General features: G+C 44.5%; 1 protein-coding gene across 2 annotated transcripts in view; it reads left to right on the top strand.

Annotated features, from left to right (window-relative positions):
* The window catches only part of glis2b (GLIS family zinc finger 2b), a 29,359-nt gene extending 17,791 nt beyond the window's left edge, over window positions 1-11,568 (top strand). For both annotated transcript variants that reach the window (XM_067615414.1, XM_067615413.1), the window contains exons 2-7: window positions 2,384-2,585; window positions 2,709-2,839; window positions 5,364-5,519; window positions 5,612-5,745; window positions 5,847-5,965; window positions 6,132-11,568. In XM_067615414.1, coding sequence (XP_067471515.1) covers window positions 2,408-2,585; window positions 2,709-2,839; window positions 5,364-5,519; window positions 5,612-5,745; window positions 5,847-5,965; window positions 6,132-6,874 — 1,461 coding nt within the window. In that variant the 5' untranslated portion in view covers window positions 2,384-2,407 and the 3' untranslated portion in view covers window positions 6,875-11,568. The remainder of the gene's footprint in view (window positions 1-2,383; window positions 2,586-2,708; window positions 2,840-5,363; window positions 5,520-5,611; window positions 5,746-5,846; window positions 5,966-6,131) is intronic.
* The last annotated feature ends 1,014 nt before the right edge of the window (window positions 11,569-12,582 follow it).

Raw genomic sequence — 12,582 nt, 5'->3', positions numbered from 1 at the left:
TCTCTCTATGGTCAAAATGATCATTAGAGCAACTACCAGTAATACTCCTCCTTTATCATTACACATTTGCACTGGGTTTGGTTGATGGAAATGATACATTCATTATGTGTCAAGGTATAATCTACTCCACTGATGTGGTCGCATTAACAGTTAAATCTCTTTGTTTAGCAGTCTGCACAGGTGAAAATGTAGGACAATGCAGGACTCTGACTTGCATACCAAAACCCGAGTGTTCTTATATTATATCACACCACCACAAATATTATGCAGACATTATTAGATGTGAAATAGAGAACCCGAATGTACTCAAGAACCAGTGAGAGCACAAATGGGCCTGTATGCGCTTCATACAGTAGTTGTTACACGGCAAGAATATTTAAAGGAAAGGTTCACTTTCTTAGAAGTTAGTCTTGGTTATGAAGAGATCCTTTCTTAGCGTGATTCTGGTTCAAATGTGAAACCTGAGGGGGTGATGTATTTGTATTTTGTTAGCAACTGGCTGCAGCTTGTTGAAATTGGCTTTTCTAATTCTGTCAATTAGTTCTATAAAAACACCCTTCTCCTAGCATGAAGCATGCTTCTGTGGGTTTTTCCTTCACAGTGTGTTGTAAGTTATCGCTGACATTTCGGTGTTAAGTCATTCTAAACTGCCCATCAAGATGGACCTGTGGGTCATGTGCTTGCCACTGTGGTCTGTAATCAGATAAAAACCAAAGCTTATGTGTTCAAACATCTGTTTCTTTGAGTGCATGTGAAGAACATGAGTTATATGTATATGCATCTGTACAGTAAGATCTCACTGATAATGCTATAATGCTGCTCTGTGTGTGTGTATATACAGTATGTTCCTTAGTTTGTATCAGTACGTGTGTATATTATCATCCTCTTATCTATGGCTGATTGAGTCTGTACATCCCCCCCAGCCCCTCTGGTTGCATATATGAGTGTGTGTGAGCTGGTGGCCATCCCTCATTGGACTGGTGAACCTGGTGACCTCCGTGCTCCGTGCCTCCCAGACACAAGGGCTTCTCATGTGGCCCCTGGCCAGTCGCTCTCAAAGCCCACCATTCACTACCACCGCGGCTTCTGTGAGAGTGTGTCGGCATGTGTGTGTGTGTGTGAGGGAGAGGGAGGAAGGGTGAATTTGTTGAAATTACAGTTTGATTAATTACTTGTGTGTGTGTGTATGTGTGTTTCTGAAAGTATGACTCTTTTCATAGCATACGCACTACATGTACGCTGGGAGTGTTCCACATGAACTCGGACACAAATGTAGGACACTCACACTGTGTGTGTGTAGACGGAAAATGCTTTGAGGAGATGTATGTGCGTGTGTGTGTGTGTGTGTGTGAGCCTGGTGAGAAGGAGCAGTGAACCCTAACACATTGTGTTGAGTGGAGAGCTTGGCTATAGACCAGCAGTACTGTACTAGCACCGCCTGTATGTGTCAAGCAGTAAATGCTGGATGGGGAATCATAGAATCAGCATTTATTTACATCTGAAATGTTAAAGTCTCTACTTCAGAAATGACCACTTTTTCTGAGGGTGGTTTTGTTGAATATTATTAATCTTTTTTATGACTGTTCCTGACACCTTATATATGATTTAAATCCTTTAATTAACTGTGGACATCTAGTTGTTTGGGATGAATGTTGAATTCTTTGCATGGTACAACATGCTGATGCTGGGCCAGTCTGCTGGCTGAGGTAGTGGGACTCAAAATGACAGCTAGATGAAGCGTCCTGCCCACAACCCTCAGGCTGGGTCCAGAGGTCAGTGTGTTTAGAGGAGGGAGGAGGTGGACAGAGTGGGTGCAGCTGGACTTGAAGGCCTGAGGGGGGGTTGCCGGTGGGTCTCAAAGGTCCATGGGGTCTGAAGGTGCACGCTGTGGGGTTGGAGGTTGGGACTTGGGAGTTGTGATGTGACAGAATGCAAGGGCCAGTGACTGGCCAAGGGGTGGGGTGATGGAGAGCTGGCGGTGAGGGTGACCATCTGGATTGGATTGTAGACATTCCTCAGGAAGAGTGTGTGAGTAAAGGTCAGGATGGAAAAAGAGGAGGGGGTCACTCAGCTCTCTACGTGTGTGTATGTGTGTCTGTGTGTGTGTTTATTTTTCTTTGGCTTACTCAGTGTTTCAGTTTGCAATTGTGGTGAGTTTACCATTGTTGGGGAGTGTTTCTTACCCAATGGGATTGTGGAATGTGAAATACTTTGAATAATATTCACGTGGGAAATATCGCAGGTGTGAGAATCTGTCTTCTGAAATCTGTCGCTGTTTCACACCGGAATGCAGCATTTCATCGTATGTGTGGTTATATGAAGCTATCCTCCACTGGCCCCACTTGGCCTGACTCTGCCCCTCTGTCACTGGATGTTTGTGCAGGTGGGAGGTCGGAGGGTTGCGGTCATGCTGTCCCTGGACGAGCCCCTGGACCTGAAGCTCCCTCGGCGAGCTAATGGGCGGGACAGAGGGGCGCGCTCACCCCCACTCTCCCCACTACACCCCAAGCGAGCTCGCCAGCTCCGCATGGCAGACGATGGCACCGCAGTCATTGAACCCGCTTCGCCAGCATCTCCACACACAAGTAGGTAAAACCAGTAAAACTAAAATGTGCATTTGAGAAAGAGTGACAGAGTGGGAACGGTGTCCCCATATGAGAGATTATCTTACCAGGCGTGTATGCATGTGTGTGTGTGTGTTACCTCAGGTATGCAGGTGGTCCCTCATGACCGAACAGAAACTCCCACCCCCCCTGCAGTGGACCTGAGCCTGTCTCCCTCCTCCCGCCACACCCCCAGCTCTCCAGAAATGACCAATGGCAACTACATCCCCTCAGGGGTGAGTATGATCGAGCTCAAACACACACACACACACACACACACACACACACACACACACACACACACACACACACACACACACACACACACACACCTGCATCAATCCAATACAGGTGTTCCACCTTACCTTTTACCACTTTTGCCCTTCAATATCCATATTATTTCCCCCCTCTTACTTTTTCTCACACTTTTTCTTTGTTCACTTCCAAGTTAAAATAAACACGGTAAAGCAGCAAGTGGCCAACACTCAGTTGGTCAGGAAATCAGGAACAACACTGGGTTGTGTCATACCCTCTATAAGAGAATCCGGCTATGCAAGAGGTGGGAGGTGTATGTGTGTGTGAGAGAGGAGAGGGAGCTATTAGCTCTTATCAAACACTTCTTGTGTCCCCAACAAGTGCCTCTGTCTGTGCAACTTGCACTCAGTGGCCCCACTGGTATGACGTGTGTGTGCATGTGTGTATGAGTGTGTGTGTGTACATGTATAATCGGATTTAAGACAAGGTACAGCCATGCAGACCTCACGCCGCCTAATTCAATTCCCTCTCAATTGAATTGAGACACGCTGGCTGGGACCATTCAGCCGCCCTGCATCCCACTGAGTGCTAGATAGCCCCCCGACCCCATCGCTACACATAAACTCTACACTTTACTTATCCCCCATGGACGCAAATAGGACATTTTCTTTCCCTCTTACTCTCTCTCCCTCTCTCTCTCTCTCACACACACATACACACACGCACACACAGACACACACACTATAAGCATTTATAAAAGAACAGCTGCATACAGGCACACTCACATGTTCTCTCCCCTACAGCATCTCACAAAGCAGCTCACATAGTTTTGCATGCAGAGGCAGAGCTCAGTGAAGGAAATTGGTCTCATTTTATGAAATTTGTCACATACACATTTCTGACATAGCTGACGACGATGAGACAGCCACAGGATTGTTACCCATTTGCACCCTTTTTCTCTCTTTTTTGTGCTCCCCTGGTCTCACAAGACAACATTGACTTATTCTAAATTCCACTCTTTATCAGGGCTCCTTTCTGTTTTATGCTTGAGCTAAGTTACACTGTATGTGTGTGTGTGTGTGTGTGTGAGAGAGAGAGAGAGATGGTGCATTAGCTCTTTGAGCCTCAGCTGAGGTTCAGTGAATCTTACAGCTCTCATGCCGAGCTCAGGGATGTGTCAGGGTTTTATAGTTCGCAGCGGGTGACTACAAGAGAACAAGTAGAGTGAATTTTTGAAGAAGACGATCAGCAGTTTTTGTACTCCACTGACAAAAAGAGGGGATTTGTCACTGCATTATCCAGTATTTTCTCAACTGAGGTGGAGTGTCCAGTCATCCAGCTGATTGTCTGTTCTCAATTATGCCATCTGCATAGGACTATCACAGCTGCAGAGACAAGAGGCAGTTTTTACCCTGGTAATTGTTTTGTTGTCTTTAGCCCCGTTTGGACCAAAAATTCTAGGTATTTGGAACCAGAGGAACTAATCTTAAAAGGTTCTTATTCCTGGGGAAAGTTCCTGTGGTGGAAATAGGGATGTCAGTTTCAGTTAATTTTGCTTTCGACAGACTGACACCCATTAACCGGTAACTAACTGGTTAATTTTTAAGAAAAGTTGTGATGTAGCTTTCATTTGTGAGAGCTGTCCAGCAGTAGGTGGTCAGAGCTAACATTAGCTCATCCTTCTTCTCCTCAAAGTAATTTTCAATATGTTTAGTCACAGTAGCTCTCGATGGCAAACGAACTTGAGCTCGAGGTACAAATATAAATAATAATCCGATTATAAGGTGACCCTTATTATAAAACGACCCCCTCCCCCTTTTCCAATAGCTGTTTTTGGAAAAATAACATTACTTTTTGAATATAACTTACATTATAGTATAGTTGCATACTCACACTCTCCTGCCAGGCTCTTTAGAGGTCAAAAAATTTCTCTGGCAATTAGCATTTATAAGCTTGTTTGTCTTTTTGAGCTCCTTATCATCTTTGACAACGGTATTTGGCAGCTTGACATATTCCTTTTCTGCAGTAGAGACATTGGAAGACGCTTTGGACTCGTTTTTACTCATCATGAATTTATTTCCTCTGTGGCAGAAAAACATGTTACACTAGCCTTCAGAAACTCCTGCAGGTTAAACTGGACTAACGAAACACTTTTAGGGCTGACTGACTCTAACACACTCACTATAAACAGACTTTAAGACACTCTCTAGCCTAGCAACATTAATGCTACAAACAACCCATAATGCAACACTCCGTGTAGAAGTCGGTTTTACACCAGTACTTTATCCATTCAAAAAGAATATCTCATGTTGTGAACACATAACTGCCATTAGCGGAGTGTGTATGCAAATTAACCTATAGACTGACACATTTAGTTTTCAGGTGTTTTTGCACATTTTAGGTAAATATGATGAAACAGTAAAGTTTAAGTGCATGTTTCTTTATTATTGGTGCAGTAGACTGATGATCCCCTTGTCCCTTTTCCTCTTTTTTATTGTTTCCCAGAATTCTCACATCTCACAGGCCTTTCAGTTCTTTGTGCCAATCGGAGCTGGGGCAGGACTTCACCTGCCATCCTCCATGTTCATTGGCCAGACGAGTGACAAAAGGGCCTCTCCTGACCTCTCAGCAGATGAACAACTGGCTTGCCGCTGGAAGAAGGTGAGACCCAGAAAGTAAAATGGTCAAAGTCAAAAGAACCTCGTCAAAACAACACACGCAATTTGAAATGCTGAATGTCTTCTCTTCTCCAGTGCCATCTGCTCTTTGACTCCCTCCAAGACTTGGTGGATCATGTCAATGACTTCCATGTCAAGCCTGAGAAGGATTCTGGTTACTGCTGCCACTGGGAGGGCTGCGCTCGCAAAGGGAGGGGGTTCAATGCTAGGTGAGTGTTTCATACACTGGGGTGATTTTAGTGAAGTGTACATCTGAGGGCAGAATTAAAGAGGTAGTTGCTATAGTGAATGTTGTTTTGTGTTGCTGCAGGTACAAGATGCTCATCCACATCCGCACTCACACTAACGAGAAGCCCCACCGCTGTCCCACCTGCAACAAGAGCTTCTCACGCTTGGAGAACCTCAAAATACACAACCGCTCACACACAGGTCAGTGGTGGAGCTGCACCCAGTGAGTTACAGAATGGCGTTGGAGGTCATGACCCTTGGATATATGAAACGTTATCTGAAAACCTGTTGTATGCATAGTATATAAAAAATTCCAATCTGTATCTGTATGTCAAAGCTAAAACATGATTCCTCTCTCCTCCTGCAGGTGAAAAGCCCTACATTTGTCCATATGAGGGTTGCAACAAGCGTTACTCCAACTCAAGTGACCGCTTCAAGCATACACGCACACACTATGTCGACAAGCCCTACTACTGCAAGATGGTGGGCTGTCTGAAGCGCTACACAGACCCCAGCTCTCTTCGCAAGCACATCAAGGCCCATGGTCACTTTGTGGCTCAGGAGCAGGGCTCCCCAGGTGGTGTAGGCTCTATGCTGAAGGGGAGTCAAAGTGGAGTGCTTGCAAGTGGAGGGGGGAAGGATTCAGAGTTGTCCTATGTGAGTGGAGCCCACATTATCATCCCAGGGGCAGCGGCTGCTCTCCTGGGAGGCCATGCTCTGCAGGGCCTGGGCGGCTCCCTGCCCTTGTCCCCCCTCAGTCCTCGACCCCTGGACCTCAGCACACTTGGTTGCCCCAGCTCCCCTCCAGGCAGCTTGGGAGGCACACCCATCCTGTCCTTCAATGGCTCCCCGCTGGGCCTGGCCAAGTCCCCTCTGCTCTCCCCGGCGTTCCCCTCCTCGGCCCTGGGCCTGCCAATGGTGTCCGTGCTGGGGGCTGCGTCTGATCGCAGGGTCCCCAGTCAGCAGGCCAAGAGGGGCCGGGGGGAGGAAGGCGAGAACGAGGTGACTGGGGGGGTCCTAAACCTTTCCACAGGAGGGTCTCATGATCCCCTGTCCTGGGTGGTCATCCCCCCAGGCACCGTGGTGCTCAAGCCAGCTGTGGTCAACTGATACACACACACACACACTCACACACACATTCCAGAAGAGCTCAGGGGGTCGGGATGGGAGGGTGAACGCCATAGTGAGGGTACGGGCAGTCAAAGGTGATAGGGATTGGCTCGCACAATCAAATCCAGGCAATGCATTTCAGAGAGGGGGTGGGAAAAAAGAAAACAATAGAGAAACTCAGTCAGATAAACAATAGATAACACTACACCTCACAAGAATTAAGAATACAACGCAAGCCTCTTTTATTGTTGGGAAACTAAGGGGCCCAAGAACTCTGTTCAGGAACATGTAAGGCTCTGTATTTCTATCACAAGGCCTGACAGCGGGCTCCTTGTTGCTTATTTTATACTTTATTCATTCCTGTTTGCTGGTTCTGTGGACGGGGGTCCATGAACGTGACAGTCTTAGTGCTCTGTGTTCTCTCAAAAGTCCTGATTCATTAAAGTATTTATATATGACTATACTTAATCGACAGTGTGCCTCCAGCTTAGCAGTGAGATAGATACACCATGAAACTGAATGACGCTCTCTCAGTTAGGCAAACGTGCACGTGACAGGAAGATTCTCCACAGTTGATTTCAAAGTTATGACCTATTTTTCACAAACTGTGATTAATATGATTCAGACAAGCTTGCCAAACCAAAGCAAGTGAACTCAAACTGTCTTGGATTGGGTGTTGTGCTGGAGAAGGCTGCAGGAGCCGGCTTCAGCTCTGAGACAGTTCAATTTAACACAGCACTTAATAGTGTCAAATGGTTATAGTGTTGAAACCTCAAAACTGCTGCTAACCTCTTGGCTCCCCCAGTGTAACATAAACTGGGAGAGAGCAATTTTTGACAATCTGTCCCCAGTTTGGGGAGGGTGACAAACACGGACCAGCCTAGTCCACCAGAATGTGTGCCAGGCATTCAGACTAGGGGCTTTTAGGGCGCAGAGCAATCTGATGACTTACTGCAGACAAATGGTGTAATATCACCTGACAATGACCAATCATCACTTCCTCTTTTACACAAGTGAAATTTAAGGCACTTGTGTGTCTGGCTCCCCCCTCTGGTCGGACAAGATACACAACATCCCACTTGTCATTTACAGAACTCGCACTGTTTTGCTTCTGGATTGTCCAGCTGCTTTCCCGTAATTGAATCAACACGGCCAGTTTGTGTATGAAAGGGCCACTGTGGTGATAAACACTAGCGTCTTGTACTTTGAAAAGTGACCCGACCCAAAACCAGCTGTGAAAAACAGGTGGTCATCCATTCAAAGCCCGACATAGCCGTGTTGGTTGAAGTTTTGTCCCAAGTTCAACAAGTCCCAAGCTGTGCCAAAAATACCTGGAGAGGGAAAAGAGGGATGTACGTATTATGCCACAGAGGGGGGTGTGATGCACTCAATGCCACATACAGCTGGACTGTCTAGGAAGCCACACTATTGCAAACTGCCTCATTTTATTCTGTCCAAAGGGGCAAAAAAAAGAAAGAAAAGAAAAAAAGACTCCTTTGACTTCTGGGAAAACTTTTCTCACGGTTCGATTACGCAGTCAACATGCACTTACCACACACTATATTTCTTACATGTTTTATGAAATGTTACTGCCAATTCATGGTTCTTTAAAGCCTGTCTTGCTCTTATCTCATTTTGGCTCAGGCCTGCAAGGGTCGATTTCGCTGTGGGGTCCTTCCAGGCTTGTATTGCTAGTTTGCTAATGCATGTATGATGTTGATTGCCGTGTCTAACAGAGGAGAGGTAGGGGAGCAGGAGAGGATCATCACAACACAAGGAACATTCCCTCAAGAGACTGACACACACACAACCCTCTTCTCTTTAACTCCTCCATCTCTCCTCTTCCCATCTGCTTTGTTGGCGGTCTTACTTTTCCATCGCCCAGTCTTAGAAATAATCAGTTATTGCTGTTTTATATTTGTGTCATTGTTTTTTTTTGTTTTGTTTTGTTTTGTTTTTGCTGTTGTTCAGACGAGACATTTTTTCTGATGTTGAAGTTGCTTCTTGTGTTCTGCGAAGGCTGCTCTACGCTCAGCTTTCTGCTGTTGTGGAGGAGTTTTTGAGGAGTTGAAGAGAGGGAGAGGTTTGGGTCATCTTTAAGGGCAATGGTTCCCGACCTGGGGTTTGGGACCCCCAAAAAGTTCCCTGAAATGATTCTGAAGAGTATCAATTTAATCAAGATGATTTCATTGATATAAAAGACAATTTTTTTTCCATTACACAAAATAGTGTTAATGTTTATTTAGTAATATTTGCTTTTAGCCACACTAGCTGGGTGGCTCATGGATGGCAAAGTCAGTCTGTGGTTCAATCCACCACTTTTATCCAGACTGAAATATCTGAACAATATTTGCATGGATCGCCATTAAATTTTGTATAGACAGTCATAGTGCCTATAGGATAAATCCTAATGGCTTTGGTGATCCTGACTTTTTCTCTAACGCCACCATGAGGTTGAAAGTCTTTGTTTTGTTTGTCTCAACAACTATTGGATGGATTGCAATGAAATTTGATACAGATATTCATGTCTCCTTTAGGATGAATATTAATAACTCTGGTGATCCTGTAACTTTTTATCTTGCACCATCATCAGGTTAACCTTAATTTGTTCAATACTTTACTTTATGACCATATACCTGTAAAATTTAGAAGATTCCCGTCAGCCTGCTTAACATCAGTATGTTAGCATTTAGCTCAAAGCCTCAGTACAGGCAGAGACGCTAGCGTGGCTGTAGACTCAGTAGGTTCACCTATTCAGGTCTGTGAGATTGATGTACAATGAAAGCATGTGGGAAAGAAATCTGCTCACAACAATATGTCCAAACTATGACCATAAACTGTAGATATTGCTTCATTTTATGGGGGTTGCAAGCCAAAAAGGTTTGGAACCAATGCTCTATTGGGAAAATGAGATTTTAGATAGGTATTCAGTGGGCCACATGACATCACAGTCCTCCATGACAATCACATTGGTGCACTGAGGACCATTTAGAGAGTTGATGGGCATAGAAAAAAAAACGCATTTTGTTTTAAGTGTCCTTACAAAGAATTATCTTCGGTCTCTGCTCCCTTTGTTTTGACTTTTAATTCCAGTTCCATAAAGGGAAGCCATAGAGAAATAACATCCGACTGTGAAATGGCGGGCATCACTGGGAGAGTGCGAGAGCAAAGAGAGAAACGATTGGCTGAATGAATAAATGAATGAACAGGGGACAGGGAGAGATGAGGGGAGAGGCTGTGTGCCAGCAGAGGGAAGAGAGGCAGAGGATAGCTGTGCCGTGCAGCCGCCCTCCATCTGGCCACCTACCCAGCAAACGGCCCTCTCAGCTCTGAAGTCACTGGCTGTGCTGTGCCCAATGTGGCAGCCACTCACATGCATACCAGCCTGCAGAAAACTAGGCCACTGAACTCTGTCTGCCCTCTGGGTTTTTTCTTTTTTTATAGATTAAACCCAAAAGGCTCAACTCCCCCACCTCCCGGCCACAAAGCTTTTTACCAGAGATGGAGAGAACAGTTAAACTAGCAAGCCGCATTCACAGTAAACAAAAACAAGTATAACCCTCCCTGTCTGAGGACGAGCTGTGCTGGGCTGCCCACAGGTCTGCAAGGATTTACATCAGCGATGCACTTCATACCTGTGTTTCTGCCTCAGTAATTCTTTGTCATTATTATCTCAGACACCTCCTCCCCCCTCACCACACACACACACACACACCAGTGGTCAGTCTCTTGATATCAGAGAGTATTGAAGAGGATCTCTCGCTGTGAGTGGACAATCCTGGTGTGTGATGTCATCAGAAACAGGTGTTAAGTAGGCTAGACATGGTTTCCGTGGCAACAGTGAAACCCACAGATGCGACGGCTCTCCTCCTCCTCCCTGTCTGTCCATCTCTCCTCTGCTGGTAGCAGACAGGGACAGAGACTCAGCACAGCGGCAGAAAGCTGATAATATGACACGGATCCTCCCAGGGTCCAAATATTTTCAATATTAAATAAGCTGTATGATCCATTAACCCTTTGAGCTCAGTCTGTAATGAACTGCACTTTTGTTCCCCTCATTGCGTGTGTAGATAGGGGGATGCTGTTACATCCTTTCTCAGTGTAGAGCTTTATTCATCAATTGTTTTGGGAACCAAGAATAATTGTAAAAAATTGTCACTGTTGATACAGTCATCCTCAGTCTGAATTTAAAGTCTTATTTTTAAAAGCGGTACTTGCTCCTGGAGATTTTAAAGTAACCCTCACTTAAAGCTATGAAAAGTGGAACTGAAATCCAGGGCACAGGAAAATTGTGTTAGCTAGGTCAGTGACATTTTAAAGGGGTGCCATTGACTGAAGTGCCACAGTGTTGCACAAAGGGTTAATGATAAGACTAAGGCCACGCAAGGCCTGTTCCAAGTTATGTTTTTTGCACATTTGTGAGATATTATGTCAGTATTTTAATTTTTCCAAGTGCCTTTTTATTATAGGTAAAATATAGAAGCTATACACTATATGAAAAAAAAATGATTATATGAAAATATATTTTTTCCTGGCATCATGTTCTGTGGTTGAACATGCAGAATTTTAGAGTTGTAAAAGTCTCCAATTGGTACAACATAGCGGTGTTCTCCTGTTTTAGAGGAATTTTATTACGATATTGATAATAATGTCAATGAAAAGAAAAATGTTTAATAAAGTGGCATTTGATACAACTTGTGTTTTCATTTCTGTCCCAATCACACAATCACTACACATTATGGAAATGTACATGTACATAATAATACACAATGCCCCTTTAAATACAGTGGGGTCCAAAAGTCTGAGACCACTAGTCAAGATACTTCTATTTTGCATTTGTTTCACATGTAATACTATTTTTTTTTTCATTATAAATGATAATATCAGCTTAACAATTTGAGTGAAAAACGTACATGAATTTCAGAATATTTTATTATTTGGTTGGCCCCCCTTTTGCTTGACCATGTTCCAATGAGCTTCTTGTGACATCACAAAGTGATTGGCTTTCTCAGTCAAGTGCCCCCAAAAATGTTCAATGGTGTTGAGGTCAGGCGGCTGTGGAGGAAAGTTCACGACAGTCAGGACTCCTTGATTTTCTTTGGTCCTCAAGTAGTTCTTGCAAAGCTTTGAGGTGTGTTTGGGATCATTATTTTATCCTTTACCACAAAGATGCAAACCAGAGGAGAAGAACAGAGTGGTACTTCTCCTTGGTCAGGGTGTAGTAAATTCAGTGCAGGTGTCCAAATCCAGAGTAGGCAAAACACCCCCTGACTTGAATATTCCCACCACCACGTTTCACTGTGGGTTTGATACACTGTGGTATTGTTCTCTCTCCTGTTCATCTCCTTACATACACCCTTCTGTTACTGCCATACATCTCAAACTTGGATTTATCAATAAAAATGACTTTTTTCCAGTCATCCACTGTGAAATGCTGGTAGTTCTTAGCCTACCCGAAGTGTTTGGCCTTGTTTCCCCTCCTGAGAAGTGGTTTAGAAACTGCTACTCGTCCTCTGAAACCACAACAAGGCAGCCTTCTTTTGCATTCTTTATTTAGCAAATTCTGTATCTCTCAGTGAACTAAACTTGATGTATTGATCTTCTGATGGTGTGGTCACTTTTGGTCTGCCTGATAGTGCTTTGGATACAACTGATCTAGTTTGTGCAAAGCATTTTAGAGTTCCATGCACTGCCCACCTTAGTCTAGC

Source organism: Thunnus thynnus, chromosome 17, assembly GCF_963924715.1.
Source record: "Thunnus thynnus chromosome 17, fThuThy2.1, whole genome shotgun sequence".
NCBI lineage: Eukaryota > Metazoa > Chordata > Actinopteri > Scombriformes > Scombridae > Thunnus > Thunnus thynnus.
This window is presented reverse-complemented; position numbering and strand designations above follow the sequence as displayed.